The 17,002-nt window shown below is 38.8% G+C and overlaps 1 protein-coding gene across 1 annotated transcript in view; it reads right to left on the bottom strand.

Annotated features, from left to right (window-relative positions):
• Positions 1 to 4,837: 4,837 nt before the first annotated feature.
• Positions 4,838 to 17,002, bottom strand: part of LOC118356896 (synaptojanin-1-like) — a 30,397-nt gene continuing 18,232 nt past the window's right edge. The window contains exon 3 of the mRNA XM_035727074.1: positions 4,838 to 5,044. Within this exon, the coding sequence (XP_035582967.1) occupies positions 4,923 to 5,044 (122 nt within the window). The 3' untranslated portion in view covers positions 4,838 to 4,922. The remainder of the gene's footprint in view (positions 5,045 to 17,002) is intronic.

Raw genomic sequence — 17,002 nt, 5'->3', positions numbered from 1 at the left:
GGACTGGATCCAGTGTGAGGCCGCAAGAGAATATAATTTTATTTTATGTAAAGGCTTTGCTAATGAGAATCTCAGAAGTAAACAAAACTCACAAAACTGGTGAGCACAGGTCAAGCATTTAAAAACTGTTAAGAGTAATTGCCACCTAACCCAAAGACTTCATGGAATGGGTTAGACTGACACTAGGTCAACTGCCGACTTCAAGAAAATTTCTGTGAAATGAAGTACACGGTAAAATCACACAATTCCCAACCCAGCAGCACATCCCTTTCAGATATTAGTTTGACTCCAACTAACCCAACTTAGCTAAACAAATAAATAAATAATAAAAATGGGATTCTTAAAATCCAAAGAGTCAAGTGTGCCACCTTCTGACAACCTGATTATTTTATGTCTAAGAATTGGTCCTGGAAGTTGTAAACATCTACAAAAATGGCAAAATCTTACAAAGCTTGTTGTGTGTTCTAAGAACTTGGCTTGGTAACCATCAGGTTGAGGTCCCAAAATATTGCTGTACAGAAATGTGGGTTATATCCTATTTGCAACTAGATATGGCTGGACAGAAAATATAGGTTAAACTCTATTTGTAGGTGGGGTCCTACCAAAATGCTGCCAACCCTCAAGGGAATTACAACCTAGAATTACAATGGCCATTATGGGGAACATTCCAAGTAGACAAGAACGTTTAGAAGTGCACTTGAAAGTAAGGGTTCCCAAATCAAACAGAATGAAAACCTATTTTAATTGGCACACAGAAGACTCCAAAAGGTTTCAAAATTCCAAAAGAGCTTCATTGAAAGAATCATTGCAAAAGGCTAATGAAAAATTAAAGATTAGTTATTATTTTAAAAAATTAAAGAGGTACCTAAAACAAAAAGACTCTAAGATTGATGAACTTCTACTGCTCCCCCACTTCCTCCTTTACTTGAGTACTCATTCTAGTAATCCTCTGTCTGAACTATCCTTACATTTTGTAAAGACTACATGAGCATAAACAAAAAACTGAGACGGGGAAAAAAAGCTGTTTTTTCCTTCGCTCCTTTTCCTGCTAGGACCTACACCCCTGCCTTGCATGTGCCTTATTGTATTTCCTCCTTGTAAAGGTCAAGAAGTTACTGATTCTTTGGAGTCTTTCGGCACAATAGATAATGTCAAAGGAGTGACCTGGTGAAGGTCATCATGTACTTCCAAGGCCACTGACTCTAGACACCTTCACACCAAGATCCCTGGCTCCAGGGCATACATGACTTATGGAGGACACCTGAGTACTCCACCTTGTTCAACCAGTTCCTGGATGCCTACGAGGACACATAACACTAGACCACTGTCCTCCATAAAAACCCCAGACCCCAAGCAAAGACAAGACCCATTCTCTTTTTCCTGAGTCTGCCAAACACTCTGTCTATATATGCTCTCTCTGTATCTTCAATAAACTAGTCTTACCTTCTGCTGGCTCACGTTTGATTCCCATCCTGCATGAAGCCAAGGACCCTGCTGGCTCATCCTACAGGACCCTCTTCTGGTCCTCAACCCAGCCTGTCTGCATCAAAACCACCTAGTTAATGGCCCATATCTACCTTCGAAGGAGCGCCCCCCCTCACCACCACACAGTTGATGGGACTCTAGGGGAATAATGTAGCAGTTTATCAGAAAAATCCCTCCAACAGCCTAAGTAAAACTAAAATTAAAAATTAATGAAAACTGCCAAATTCTGATAAATACGGAAGCTATCCACTTTAAAGTCCACTCAGAACCTACAAATGGGATCCTGGGAAAACTAGCAGAAGCTGGCTAAGGGTAAGAATTCTTACCAGAGTCAGCTCTCCCAATTCTCTGGCTATAGTATAAGGTAGAGAAAGGAAAAGAAAATATCTTCTACACCCTCTTTGGGGATGCCTCTTAAGTCCAAGGAGTTGTCAATACTACTAGAAATATCGTTTGTCCTGACTGAAAACTGGTAAGATACCTAAAAGAAATTTTTAAGTAGCTCTACAATCAAAAACTGGGTAAACTAGAAAGTGATATTCAGAGCCTGATATGAGTTTTTTTTTTTTTTTTTTTTTAGGCCTTCTCCTAAGCTAATTGAAGATAAAGTAGTTAGACGGGTGGATCAACCTATAAGTTTCAACCCAATTCTTTGAAGAATTATAAGCAACTATATTTATCCTATAATCCTTGCAAAACTAGAAATGCAGCTCTAGAGGCAGTTCAAAGTTCACCTATTCCTTTTTTTTTTAACCAACCCCCAATTCTCCCCTATTTATCTTATAGGGCTTGTAACTTGCATTCTTCCCTGTGCCTTTGAGATGCAAATGTTCAAGTACAAACTTCAGGGAGGTAATTCTGATTTTTATTTTTTAGGGAGGTAATTTTTTAAAAAATATTTTTTATTTATTTGAGAGAGAGAGCAAGCACAAGCAGGGGGCAGGAACAGAGGGAGAGGGAGAAGCAGACTCCCCACTGAGCAGAGAGCCTGATTCAGAGCTTGATCCCAGGACCCTGAGATCATGACCTGAGCTGAAGGCAGAGGCATAGCTGACTGAGCCACCCAGGCACCCCTTTAGGGAGGTAATTCTTATCAGAAGAACAACAAAAGAAGGAAAGGCCATTTGGAACTTGGGCTAATAGAAAATCTCAAGTGTACAGAAGCTATAAGGTCTCTGTGTCTGACTATATTTGCATGTATCCATATATACGTTACGGATGTGGTATTTTCTACCTCTGGATGATATTGCCAAAATTAATTGGCTTAAAGAAAATCAAGTGCTTATATGAATTAAGTACTCATAAAAATTCTCAAAAATATAACAGGAAGTCACCCAACAATTTTTCAGGTTCACGTGATCTGGGGTAATCTTTGGCAAATAAAAGCTGGTTTAAGTTTGGTTTAATTAAAATAGGCATGTCTTCAGAGTTACCAGCATTAAATGTAATGCAGACATACAACTTCTATTCTAACTGGGTTTACTGGTCAAATACATTCTTGTTATCTCTCATGAAATTTGTCAGCAAGAAAAATAGCTTAGGGGGTGCCTGGGTGGCACAGTTGGTCGTGTCCCACTCTTGATATTAGCTGAGTTCTTGATCTCAGAGTCATGCAAGCCCCACGTTGAGCTCCATGCTGGGTGTGGAGCCTACTTAAATTAAAAAAAAAAAAAGAAAAAGAAGAAAAATAGCTTGGGAACATGGCTGACTTCGTGTAATGTCTCATCAAGTTTTAGTGGATAACCTAAATATAATTATTAAGAACAAGTAAAGTAAGTAGGACCAAAAGGTTGTAGGTGTAAGTAGTTGTAAGTAGTTTTCCCAAATCTTTTGGGTAAACTGAAAACAAAATTTTGCTAACTTAAATTCATTAAATGTCCAGATCTTTTCCAAATAAAATACTGAAAAGTATGTTTTCAAAAACTAAAGAGTATTTATATATTTGCCAAGCCACAAAATGCTAAAAGTTCCCAAGTGATTACTTCTTTATTTTCACTAAAATTAAGGATTTTTAGGGTGAAAATTCTCATGTAATTAAAACTACTAGAAATAATAAAGAAAAGAAATTATATGTGTGGTCAGGACTGGCTACAACTGAAATGAATTTAATTAAGTGAATGAGTTTCAATATCAAAAGTAAGCTGGTACAAAATTTGGTTTTTCTCGCTCTTAAAAAGACAAAGTCTTCTTGGACTATTGGTCTGCTCTTGATAAGAGATTGTAAAGGTTGGGCGCCTGGGTGGCTCAGTCGTTAAGCATCTGCCTTCAGCTCAGGTCATGATCCCAGGGTCCTGGGATCGAGCCCTGCATCAAGTCCTGCATCGAGCTCCCTGTTCAGCGGAGAGCCAGCTTCTCCCTCTCCCACTCCCCCTGCTTGTGTTCCCTCTCTCACTGTGTCTCTCTCTGTCAAATAAATAAATAAAATCTTTAAAAAAAAAAAAGATTGTAAAGGCTTTTATTTTTTTAAGTAATCTGCCTAGAAAGTAAAAATTTTGTGTTTTAGCAAAATCATCTCCCATGCTTCATGTTATTTTTATTATCAGGTCTTTGATTATTTAACAAAGTTGTATCTACACTATTAAAAGAGCTAAGGGTTTTTGTGTTTTTTTTTTTTAACAACTATTTAACTTTCTATATTTGCCTGTGAAATCTTTGTCACTACCATTAAATGGATAACTAAGTATTGTTTCACAGTGACCTATGCTATTTGACCAAGTATCCTAAAATCCTTTGATATATCTGACAAACTTCCCCGCATCAAATTTTAAGTAGTTTTTTTGACCTCAAACTAATTTTGGAATTTCCAAAGAGTACTGAAACATCTCATTAGATTTGTTCACTCTCCTTACAAAAAAAAGAGATGTTAAACTAATTAGGCTTGCGATGTTAAGTTACATGGGAAGCATTGTCAAATAAGTAATGCCAAACCTTCCTAGATGATATTTGTGTAGATATATTATTAATAGGTGTTCTAAAATTATGTGAAATTCCTAGAAATCTGACATGTCCTGGTATAATGATTATTAGACATAATTCTACTTTTTATCTTAAAATGCTTTCTGTTACAGAAATAACCAAATTTCCTTGTTGATTCCATTATAATGAACTCTCATTAGATCTTTAACAATGGGCATTTTTATCATTTTTGTCATTTACAGTTATTTTTCTCTGATGCTTTGTAAAAGCGTTCTTGTAAAAGTACTTTATCTTCAAGAAGAAGGACAGGATTTTTGACAAGTACATGTTTCTGATAACGTCGAGATTATAAACCTAAATGGGGTAAGAATTTCCAGAACTAACTGAAAAAGTGGATTCAAGAATAAGAATTACCTGGGCCTGAAATAACTTAAGAGGGTAATTACAATTTTTATGACTTTTTGTCTGAAAGGCTGCCAGTTCTTTAAAGTGCTCCTTCCAGAAAAAGAAAACTTTTTCTGTTAAGCTATTAATGACATGCAACAATTTGGTAAAAACATACCTTTGTAAACAAAGATGAAACATTCACGTTTACTACCTCCCTGATCCTTCTGGAATTTGGAAAACCTTGAGTGTTCTTTTCCTGGCAAAAGAGTTATGTAAGTTCAATAAGAATCTGCTCTTGTAACAGGACACAATCGGAAACACTGGTTTTGTTACCAAGGCTTTAACTGGAATGTCATATGTGAGAGAGATGGGTATAGACTCAGACATGACCAATTTTGGGGAACTAAGGTTGACTTTATGGAGCCAATAAAGCCTGCTGGAAAATATACCTGTGTACCTTGCTTAGAGGTTCCAGCAAAGCAGTGTTAGAAAGAGCTTATATGGTCAATCACTATTCCTACTGTACTTCTATAAACAATCAGGCCAAGGTTAATGCAAACAAGTTAGTTTTATGATGATTATCTTTGGTAAAAAAACAAAAACAGGGGCAACAGCAGAGACAAAAATTTTATTTGCATCTTTGTCTATATTAGATTATGAGCCTGTTAATTGTCTTTGACCTTCTGTTACATACCTGTAAATTGAACTGGATCCTGAATTCTAGCGTCCTCAAATATCTGGCTACCAAGACTCACCAAACTTATGTTTCCAATTTTCCTTTCACCTTCCTGATTTGCAATTGCTAAGAACAAAGACTGCCCTTGAATCTTCTCGGAAGGGACATACCAGGTCCTTCTCACTACCCAGATGACAATAAAACTTTAGGCACTTGAACCCTGGATACACATCTCATCTGGATATCTGGTCCTGTGCAAAAGCTGGAGATCTCCAAATCAAATTGACTTGGAAGAGAAGTAGCTGACAGGGAGGTAGACTGCTTCCTCCTGAGACACCAGATCAAGACTTCATATTTTTTTTTTTTAAATCAAGAGTTGGATGCTTAAACAACTGAGCCACCCAGGCACCCCAAGACTTCATACTTTAACTAAACATATGTTCCTTCCTTTACTCTGGTACTGACCTGAAAAGATATCTCTTATCATTGTCTATATCTCCTAGGCCATTGCTAAGGGGGGTAACCTCTGGAATTTAGAACTTTTTAAAATATTTTTTATTTTATTTTATTATGTCATGTTAATCACCATGCTAGAACTTTTTTTTTTTTTAAAGACTTATTTGTCATAGAGAGAGAAATAGGGAGGGAGAGAGCGTGCATAAGGAGGGGAGTGGCAAGCAGAGGGAGAAACAGGCTCCCTGCTGAGCAAGGAGCCCGATGCAGAACTTGATCCCAGGACCCCAGGATCACGACCTGAGCCGAAGGCACACGCTTAACCGACTGAGCTACCCAGGCATCCCTAGAACAACTTTTTATTTCTAGTAGAAAACCTAACTGATCCCTGGTTTGAATGGGAAAATGCAACAATCCTTGTGAATGAATCCATTAACAGTGCCACCTTGGTGGAAGTGGTTTGCCCAACAGAATTTCTTTGTAGTGGTTATCATTCTCCTTGGGTCTATGAATACCTAGATGGCTGTTGCATAACAAGACAATGCCTCTTAGGTTATTCAATTATGCCCCTGTTACACCTCATTGGTCAACTCCCCTGAATTTACACTGTCAAATTAGAAAGGAAGTACCAGGTTGGCTGGGAAGATGGCAGAATAGGACCCTAAGCTCACCTCTTCCCACAGATACAACTAGATGACACCCATATCAGTATAAATAACTCAGGAAACAATGCAAAAATTAGCAGAACAAACTCCACAACTAAAAGGCAGGGAAGAGGCCATATTGAAGAAGATAGGAAGGGTGAAGATGCAGTCTGGGAACAAAGTGGATCATGGCCATCTACAGTAGGGAGGGAGCTAGTGGCATGGAGAAGGACAGAAAACAGACTTCCACACCAGGGAGCCCACGGAGGGGGAAGATGACTCTCCGTAGTATAGAACTTTGAAAGTGAGAGGTGCTGAATTTCATGAGTTTTCAAAAACAAGTGGGACTTAAAGCCTGGAATTTTAAAAATCAGCAGGCTCAGCTCTGGGAGAGCCTGGAAGGCATTAGGAAGCCAAGTCCCTGCCCTTAAAGGCAAATAGCCCATGTAGATAGAGCATAGAACCAACAGTTTGAAATATGCCAGGGGCAGATGGGAGGAAGAATGATTTGTTCATCTCAGAGTATGGCCAGAGAGAGAGATCACAAAGACCCCCTCCAGGAAGAAAGAAGTTGGCAGGTGCCATTTCCCTTCCCTATCACCCAGCATAAACATCCACCTGTGGAAACCAGTGCAGTGCCAACACTGGTTACCTAACTTGCTTGTACGAAGCCCCTGCCTTCCACTGCTTCCTTGGAATCATTCTTCCCAGTCACACTTGCCTGAGTCCCAGCACTGTGGGCTCCTCCTCCAGAAGACCAGGGTAAACCCTGCCAGCACCACATCTCCTGACCTGACAGATTTGAGGGACCTCACTTCTGGCAATGGTGGGGACAGTTCTCATTTTGCAGGCAGACCACCACACACCTTGCTGCCCACAACAGGCAAAGAAAACCTCTGTAGACAACTGAAGAGAAAAAGAGGCCAAGACAACAGCAGAGCACATACAACACATAGGAGACACCCACTGAAGTGCCAGGCCCTGGGGAACAGGGCCATTGCACTGCAGGGCACTACAGGACCTCTTCTTTATAAAGATATTATTGTTAAGAACAAGAGAAGTGGCTGATTTTCCCAACACAGAGAAACAGATGCAGAAAGCCAGGCAAAATGAGACGGAGAAACATCTCCCAAATGAAAGAATAGGACCAAATCACAACAAGAGACCAAGGTGAAACAGATATAAGTAATATGCCTGATAGAGAATTTAAAGTAATGACCATAAAAATGCTCACTGGACTGTAGAAGAGAGTGGAGGACATCAGTGGGACTCTTAACACAGAGGAAAAAAAGAACCAATTGGAGATCAAGAACACAATAAGTGAAATTAAAAAATACACTTGATGGAATGAACAGCAAGACAGAAGAAGCAAAGAAACGAATTAATGACCTGGAAGACACAGTAATGGAAAGCAACCAAGCAGAGCAAAGGAGAGGAAAGAAAATTATGCAAAATAAGACTAGTCTTAGGGAACTCAGAGCCTCCATCAGGCATAGTAACATCTGCATTGCAGGGATCTCAACAGAAGAAGACAGGGATAAAGGGGCAGGAAATTTATTTGAAAAAATAATAGCCAAAAACGTCCCTAATCTGGGGAAGGGAACAGATCCAGATCCAGGAGGCAAAGAGATCCCCCCAAAAGAGCTCCAAACCAAGACAGAGAGTAATTAAAATAGCAAAAAGTAGCAACAAAAAATTTTTAAAGCACCAAGAAAAAAGAAAACAGTTACATACCAGGGAAACCCCATCAGTGGATTTTTCAGCAAAAACTGTAGGCCAGAAGGGAGTGGCATGATATATTGAAAGTGCTGAAAGGGAAAAACCTGCAGCCAAGAATAGTTTCATTCAGAATAGAAAGAGAGATGAGTTTCTCAGACAAACAGAAACTAAAGGAGTTCATGACCATTAAACTAGCCCTGCAAGAAATATTAAAGGGGACTCTCAGTGGAAAGGAAAGACTGTAAGTGAAAATATGAAAAAACATAAAAGCAATAAAAATGAATATTTCTGTTAAAAAATCAGTAAAAGAACTCATAAAATAAAAGGATGTAAACTACAACACCATATATCTAAAACATGAGAGGGAGAAGAGTAAAGAATGGGTTCAAACTTAAGTGACCATTAAGTTAATATAGACTGCTATATGCAGATGTTATATACAAGCCTAATGGTAACCATAAATCAAAAGCCAATAATATATACATAAAGAATAGAGAGATGGGGATCCAAGTATATCACTAAAGAAAGCCAACAAAGCATGAAAGTGAACAAGAAAGGATCAGGAAAAAAATCTTTAGAAACAACCACAAAACAAGTAACAAAATGGCAATAAATACATATCAATCAATAAATACTGTGAGTGGTAAAAAGACATAGGGTGACAACATGGGGGATGTCTTAAAAAAAAAGACTCCTCTATATGCTGCTTGCAAGAGACTCATTTTATTTTATTTTTAGAAAGAGAGATGGAGGGGCACCTGGGTGGCTCAGTCGTTAAACATCTGCCTTCAGCTCAGGTCATGATCCCAGGGTCCTGGGATCAAGCCCCACATCAGGCTCCCTGCTCCATGGGAAGCCTGCTTCTCCCTCTCCCACTCCCCCTGCTTGTGTTCCCTTTCTTGCTGTGTCTCTCTCTGTCAAACAAATAAATAAAATCTTAAAAAAAAAAAAAAGACAGAGGGATGGGTGGGGAGGGAGAGAATCTTAGGAAGGCTCCATACCTAGAGTGGAGCCTGACGCAGGGCTTGATCTCACGACCCTGAGATTATGAGCTGAGCTGAAATCAAGAGTCGGATGCTTAACCAACTCAGCAACCTAGGCGCTCATTTTAGACTGAAAGACACCTGCAGATGGAAAGTGAGGGAATGAAGAAACATTTATCATGCAAATGGATGCCAAAAGAAAGTCAAGGTAGCAATACTTATATTGGACAAAACAGACTTTAAAACAAAGACTGTAACAAGACACAAAGAAGGACAGTATATAATAATAAAGGGGACAGAGAAGATGGTGGCTGCAAGGACCACCCCAGGCTCACCTCATCCCATGAATACAACTAGATAACTATCAAATCATCCTAAATACCCCAGAAATAATTTGAAGACTGGCAGAACAAACTCCACAACTAAAGTTAAAGAGGCCACATCGAAGAAGGCAGAAGGTGGGGATGTGGTCTGGGAAAGAAACAGATTGTGGCTGCTGCAGTGGGGAGAGATCCGCAGTCACAGAGAAGGGTGAGAGACAGACTCACACACAGGGGAGAACACGGGAAAAATGAATCCCCATAGCAACTGGCTTAGAAAATGAGAGGGCCTGAATTTTGTGAGTTCTTGAAACCAGCAAGCCTTAAAGCCTGGAGTTTTAAAGGTCAGCATGCTTTAAAGGTCTGGGAGAGCTTGGAGGACATTGGGGTTCCTCTTGGAGAAGAGGCAGGGCAAAGAGCCTGCAGACACACAGCATGGAAACAGCAATCTGAAGAGCGCCTGGGGCACACAGTGGGGAGGTTATCTGCTCATCTCAGAGTGTGTCCCAAAGAAGCAGCATTCACAGAAAGACCCCTCCTGGAACAAAGGAACAGGCAGATGCCATTTCCTCCCCCACCCCTCAGCGTAAGAACAGAGCCACCTGTGGAAACCAGCAGAGCGTGGACACTTGCCACCTAATTTGCTTGCACCAAGCCCCTCCCCCCATGCTGTAGTGGAGCTGCCCTTCCTAGTCATGCTTGCCTCAGTCCCAGCTTGGCAGGTCCCCTACCACAGAAGACCAATCCAAACCCCTACTAATATTGGGTCTCCCAACTTGGGAGTTTTTCGAGGCCTTGGTTCTGGTGGCAGTGACAGGTCTCATTTCACAAGCAGACCAGAGCACATCTAGTTAATATGTACCACATTCAGACCAGAAACCAAATGCCCTCAACAGGCAGAGAGCCTCTGCAGATGACTGGCCTGAAGGATAAAGCAGCCAGTGCAGCACACACTGGAGACACTCCAGGAAGTGCCAGTCCCTGGGGAACAGGGGACACTTCACTGCAGGGCACTATAGGCCCTCTTCTTCATAAAGCCTTTATCCTCAAGAACTGGAGATGGAGCTTTCCTAACACAGAGAAACAGGCACAAACTTAGACAAAATGAGAAGACAGAGGAGTTTGTCCCAAATGAAAGAACAAGACAAGGCCACAGCCAGAGATATAAGTGAAACAGATGTAAGTAACATGCCTGATGGAGAATTTATTTACTTATTTTTTTAAAGATTTGAGAGAGAGAGAGAGAGAGCACACGAGTGTGCAAGCATGCTTGTGGGAGAGGGGCAGAAGGAGAGGGAAAAGTAGAGAATCTCAAGACTCCCCACTGAGTGGGGAGCCTGACATGGGGCTCAATCTCATGACCCCAAGATCATGACCTGAGCCAAAACCAAGAGTTGGACGCTCAGCTGACTGAGCCACCCAGGCGCCACTTCTAATGGAGAATTTAAAGCAATGATCGTTAAGGATACTCAATGGACTTGAGAAAAGAGTGGAAGACATTAGTGAGACCATTGCATAGAAATAAGGAATAACATAGCAGAGATAAAGGGCTCAATAAACAAAATGAGAAACACGCTTGATGAAATGAATAGCAGGCTGGAAGAAGAAATAAATTAATGACCTAGAAGAAAGAGTAATGGAAAATAGTCAAGCTGAACAAAGGAGAGAAAAAGAATTAGGCACAACAAGAATAAACTTAGGGAGCTCAGTGACTCCATCAAACATAATAACATTTGTTTTATAGGAGTCCCAGAAGAGGGAGAAAAGGAGGCAGAGAATTTATCTGAAGAAATAATAGCTGAAAACTTCCTTAATCGGGGGAAGGAAACAAATATCCAGACACAGGAGGCACACAGAACCCCCAACAAAATCAAGAGAAGCAGACCCACACCAAAACATATTGTAATTAAAATAGCAAAATATAGTGATAAAGAAAAAATATTAAAAGCATCAAGACAGACTCTTAACTATAGAGAACAAATTGAAGGTTGCTGGAGGGAAGGAGGGCAGAGGGAATGGGCTAAATGGGTGATGGGTATTAAGGAGGGCACCTGCTGTGATGAGCACTGGGTGTTACTTAGCGATGAATCGCAAATTCAGCCCTTGAAACTAATATTACACTACATGTTAACTAACTAGAATTTAAATAAAACTTTAAACAAACAAAAAGCAGGAAGACAAAAGAAGACAGTTACATACAAAGGAAATATCATAAGGCTATCGGCAGAAACTTTCCAAGCCAGAAAGGAGTGGCTTGATATATTCAAAATGCTGAAAGGGAAAAACCTGCAGCCAAGAATACTCTATCCAGCAAGGCTTTCATTCAGAATAGAAGAAGAGATAGAGTTTTTCAGACAAACAAAAACTAAAGGACTTCATGACCACTAAACCAGCCTTGCAAGAAATATTAAAGGGGACTCTTCAAGTGGAACAGAAAGACCAAAAAGAAAAAGAAAAAAAAAAAAGATAGTATGAAGGTAGGAAAAACAAAAGCAGTAAAAATGACTATTTCTGTTAAAAAAAAAATCAGTCAAGGAACTCGTAAAAAAAAAAAAAGGGATATGAAATATGACAGCATATACCTAAAACAAGTATGGGGAGGAGAGGAGTAAAGAATGAGTTTAAACTTAAACACCATCAACTTAATATAGACTGCTGCATGCAGAATATGTTATATGCAAACCTAATAGTAACCACAAATCAAAAACCATTAATAAATATGCAAGGAATAAATAGAAATCCAAATATATCAATAAAGAAAACCAGCAAACCATGAAAGAGTGAAAGACAATAAAGGATCAGAGTAAGTCTTCAGAAACAACAAAACAAGCAATAAATAAATAGCAATAAATACATATCTGTCAATAATTTTAGTTCAAATGTAAATATACTAAATACTCCACTCAAAAGACATAAGGTGATAGAATGGATAAAAAAACAAGACCCATCTATATGTTGCCTATAAGAGACTCATTTTAGACCGAAAGACACCTGCAGACTGAAAGTGAAGGGATGAAGAAACATTTATTACACAAATGGATGTCAAAAGAAAGCCAGAGTAACAATACTTATATCAAACAAAATAGACTAAAACAAAGACCGTAAATTGGAGCACCAGGGTGGCTCAGTCAGTTAAGCGTCTGACTCTTGATTTCAGCTCAGGTCATGATCTTAGGGTTGTGGAATTGAGCCCTGCATTGGGCTCTGTGCTAGGCATAGAGCCTGATTGAGATTCTCTCTCCCTCTCCTGTTCTAAAAACAAAAAAACAAAAATAAAATAAAACAAAACAAAACCCAAACACTGTAACAAGAGACAAAGAAGGACATTATATAATAAAGGGGACAATCCAACAAGAAGATATAACAATTGTAAATATTTATGCACCCCACATGGGAGCACCCAAATACATAAAAACAGCTAATAACAAACATAAAGGAACTAATTGATAATAATACAATAGTAGTAGGGGACTTAACACCTCACTTACATCAATGGACAAATCACCTAAGCAGAAAATCAACAAGGAAACAATGGCTGTGAATGATACACTGGACTAGATGGATTTAACAGATATATTCAGAACATTCCATCCTACAACAGAATATACATTCTTTTCAAGTGCACATGAAACATTCTCCAGAACAGATTACATATTAGGCCACAAAAGCAGCCTCAAAAAATTCAAGAAGGTCGAAGTCATACGATGCATCTTTTCTGACCATAACACTATGAAACTAGAAGTCAACCACAAGAAAAAAATCTGGAAGACCACAAATAAATGGAGGTTAAACAGCATGTTACAATGAATGGGTCAATTGGAAAATAAAAGAAAAAAATACATGGAAATGAATGAAAATGAAAACAATGGTTCAAAACCTTTGGCACACAATGAAAGTGGTTCTAAAAGGGAAGTCCATAGCAACACAGGCCTACCTCAAGAAGCAAAAAAAAAAAAAAAAAAAAAAAAAAAATCTCAAACAACCTAACCATACACCTAAAGAAGCTACAAGAACAACAAACAAAACCCAAACTGAGCAAAAGTAAGGAAATACTAAAGACTGGAGCAAAAATTAAACAAAAAACAACAGAACACTGATCAATGAAACCAGGAGCTGTTCTTTGAACAGGCCAATAAAATTAATAAACCTATAGCAAGACTCATAAAGAAAAAAAAAAAGGACTGAAATAAACAAAATTACTAATGAAAGAGGAGAAATAACAATCAACACCATAGAAATACAGTTATAAGAGAATATTATGAAAACCTACATGCCAACTGGACAACTTAGAAGAAATGGATGAATTCCCAGAAAAATACAACCTACCAAAACTAAAGCAGTAAGAAATAGAAAATTTGAACAGACCAATCACCAGCAATGAAATTAGATCAGTAATCAAAAAACTCCCAAAAAACAAAAGTCCAGGACCAGAAGCTTCACAGGCAAATGCTACCAAACATTTAAAAAAGAGTTTATACCCATTTTTCTTAATCTACTCCAAAAAATACAAAAGGAAGGAGAACTTCAAAATTCATTGTATGAGGCCAGTATCACCCTGATACCAAAACCTGATAAAGACACCACAAAAAAGGAGGAGAACTATAGGCCAATATCTCTCATGAATAGATGCAAAAGTTTTCACAAAATATTAGCAAACCAAATCCAACAATATAATTAAAAAATCGGGGGTGGGGGCGCCTGGGTGGCTCAGTCAGTTAAGCATCTGCCTTAGGTTTGGGTCATGATCCCAGAATCTTGGGATTGAGCCCCATGTCAGGCTCCTTACTCAGCAGGGAGTCCGCTTCTCCCTCTCTCTTCTCCCCTCTTCTTGTTCTCTCTCTCTCTCAAGTAAATAAGTAAGATCTTTATAAAAAGAAAAAAAAATAAAGCTTTATATTTTTTAAAGATTTTATTTATTTATTTGATAGACAGTGAGAGAGGGAGCACAAGCAGGGGGAGTAGCAGAGGGAGAGGGAGAAGCAGGCTTCCCGTTGAGCAGAGAGCCTGATGCGGAGCTCAATCCCAGGACCCTGAGATCAGGACCTGAGCCGAAGGCAGACGCTTAACGACTGAGCCACGCAGGTGCCCCCCAAAAATAAAGCTTTAAAAAAAATTGGGGGCGCCTGGGTGGCTCAGTTGGTTAAGTGTTTAACACTTCTCCCTCCCCCTGCTCTTGTGCAGAAGGTGAAATTAAGAAACCAATACCCCCACGAAAAAAGAAAACAATCCCATTTACACCAAAACAATATCTAGTAATAAACTTAACCAAAGAGGTGAAAGACCTGTACTCTAAAAACTATAAAACACTGATGAAAGAAATTCAAGATGATGCAAAGAAATGGAAAGAGATTCCATGCTCACGGACTGGAAGAACATTGTTAAAATGTCTACCACCCAAAGCAAGCTACACATTTGATGCAATACCTATCAAAATACCAAAGCATTTTTCACAGAACTAAAACAAACAATCCTAAAAGTTGTATGAAACCACAAAAGACCCCAAATAGCTAAAGCAATCTTGAAAAAGAAAAACAAAACTGGAGGTATCACAATTCCAGATTTCAAGTTATATTACAAAGCAGCAGTAATTCAAGCAGTATGTTACTGGCACAAAAAATAGAAACATAGATCCTTAGACTAGAGCAGAAATTAACCCACAATTATATGGTTAATTAATCTTTGACAAAGCAGGAAAGAATATCCAAAGGGAAAAACTCAGTCTCTTTAACAAATGGTGTTGGGAAAACTGGACAGCCACATGCAAAAGACTGAAACTGGACCACTCTCACCATACACAAAAATAAACTCAAAATGGATTAAAGACCTAAACGTGAGACCTGAAACCAGAAAAATCCTTGAAGAAAGCACAGGCAGCAATCTCTGACATTGGCCATAGCAACATTTTTCTAGATATGTCTCCTGAGGCAAGGGAAATAAAAGCAAAAGTAAACTCTTGGGACCACATCAAACTAAAAAGCTTCTGCACAGCAAAGTAAACAATCAACCTAAAAGGGAACCTATGGAATGGGAGAAGACATTTGCAAGTGACATATCTGATAAAGGGTTAGTATCCAAAATATATAAAGAACTCATACAACGGGGCACCTGGGTGGCTCAGTTGGTTAAGTGTCTGCCTTCGGCTCCAGTCATGATCCCAGGGTCCTGGGTTTGAGTCCCATGTCAGGTTCTCTGCTCAGCGGGAAGCCTGCTTCTCTCTCTCCCTCTGCCTGTTACTCCCCTTGCTTGTGCGCTCTCTCAAATAAATAAAATCTTAAAAAATAAAGAACTCCTACAACTCAATATGCAAAAAAACAACTAAAAAATGGGCAGAAGATATGAAGAGACATTTCTCCAAAGAAGCCAGATGGCTAACAGACTCACGAAAAGATGCTCAACATCACTCATCATCAGAGAAATATTAAAAACCAAAAAAAAACAAAAAACCCTATAATGAAATATTATCTTACACCTGTTAAAATGGCTAAAATCAAAAACACAGAAAGAATAAGTGTTGACAAATTTGTGGAGAAAGGGGAAACCTCTTGCACAGTTGGTGATAAGGCAAACTGGTGCAGCCATTACGGAAAACAGTATGGAGATTACTCAAAAAGTTAAAAATAGAACTATCCTATGATCCAGTAATCACACTACTGGGTATTTATTCCCCTAAATACAAAAACACTAATTCAAATGGAGACATGCACCCCTGTTTATTGCATTATTTAATAGCCAAACTATGGAAGCAGCCCAGGTGTCCATCAATAGATGAATGGGTAAAGAAGATGTGACACACACACACACACACACACACACCATGGAATATTATTTAGCCATAAAAAGGATGAAATCTTGCCATCTGTAACAACATGGATAGAGCTAGAGAGTATAATGTGAAGTGAAATAAGTCAGAGAAAAACAAATATAATATGATGTCACCCATATGTGGAATTTAGGAAACAAAATGAGCAAAGGAAAAAAGAGACAAATCAAGAAACAGACTCTTAACTATAGAGAACAAACTGATGGTTACTAAAGGGAGGTGGGTGGGAGGATGGGGGAGACAGGGGATGAAGATTAAAAAGTACACTTATGATAAAACAAAATGATAAAAAATAAAAATGTAACAAAAAACAAAAGAAGAAAAGAAAGGAATTACCAGGAGCTTTCATGATTCAGAATTCACTTCCTTTAGCAAGGCCCTACTTCCATGGTTAGGAGTAAATGAGCCTATGATTAGAAACCTCTTTTTAACTCTAAGATATTGTAGAATCCACTGACAAGACAACAGATGCCCAACAAAAATCTTTAGACTCTCTGGCCAAAAGTTGTTCTTGGAGATAGGATAGTCTTTTTTTTTCCCCCCTAGTTTTTATTTTTTTGTCTTTTTTTTCATCTTTTTTTATTGTTATGTTAATCACC

The sequence above is a fragment of the Zalophus californianus genome, chromosome 4 (genome assembly GCF_009762305.2).
Source record: "Zalophus californianus isolate mZalCal1 chromosome 4, mZalCal1.pri.v2, whole genome shotgun sequence".
In the NCBI taxonomy this organism is placed as follows: Eukaryota; Metazoa; Chordata; class Mammalia; order Carnivora; family Otariidae; genus Zalophus; species Zalophus californianus.
This window is presented reverse-complemented; position numbering and strand designations above follow the sequence as displayed.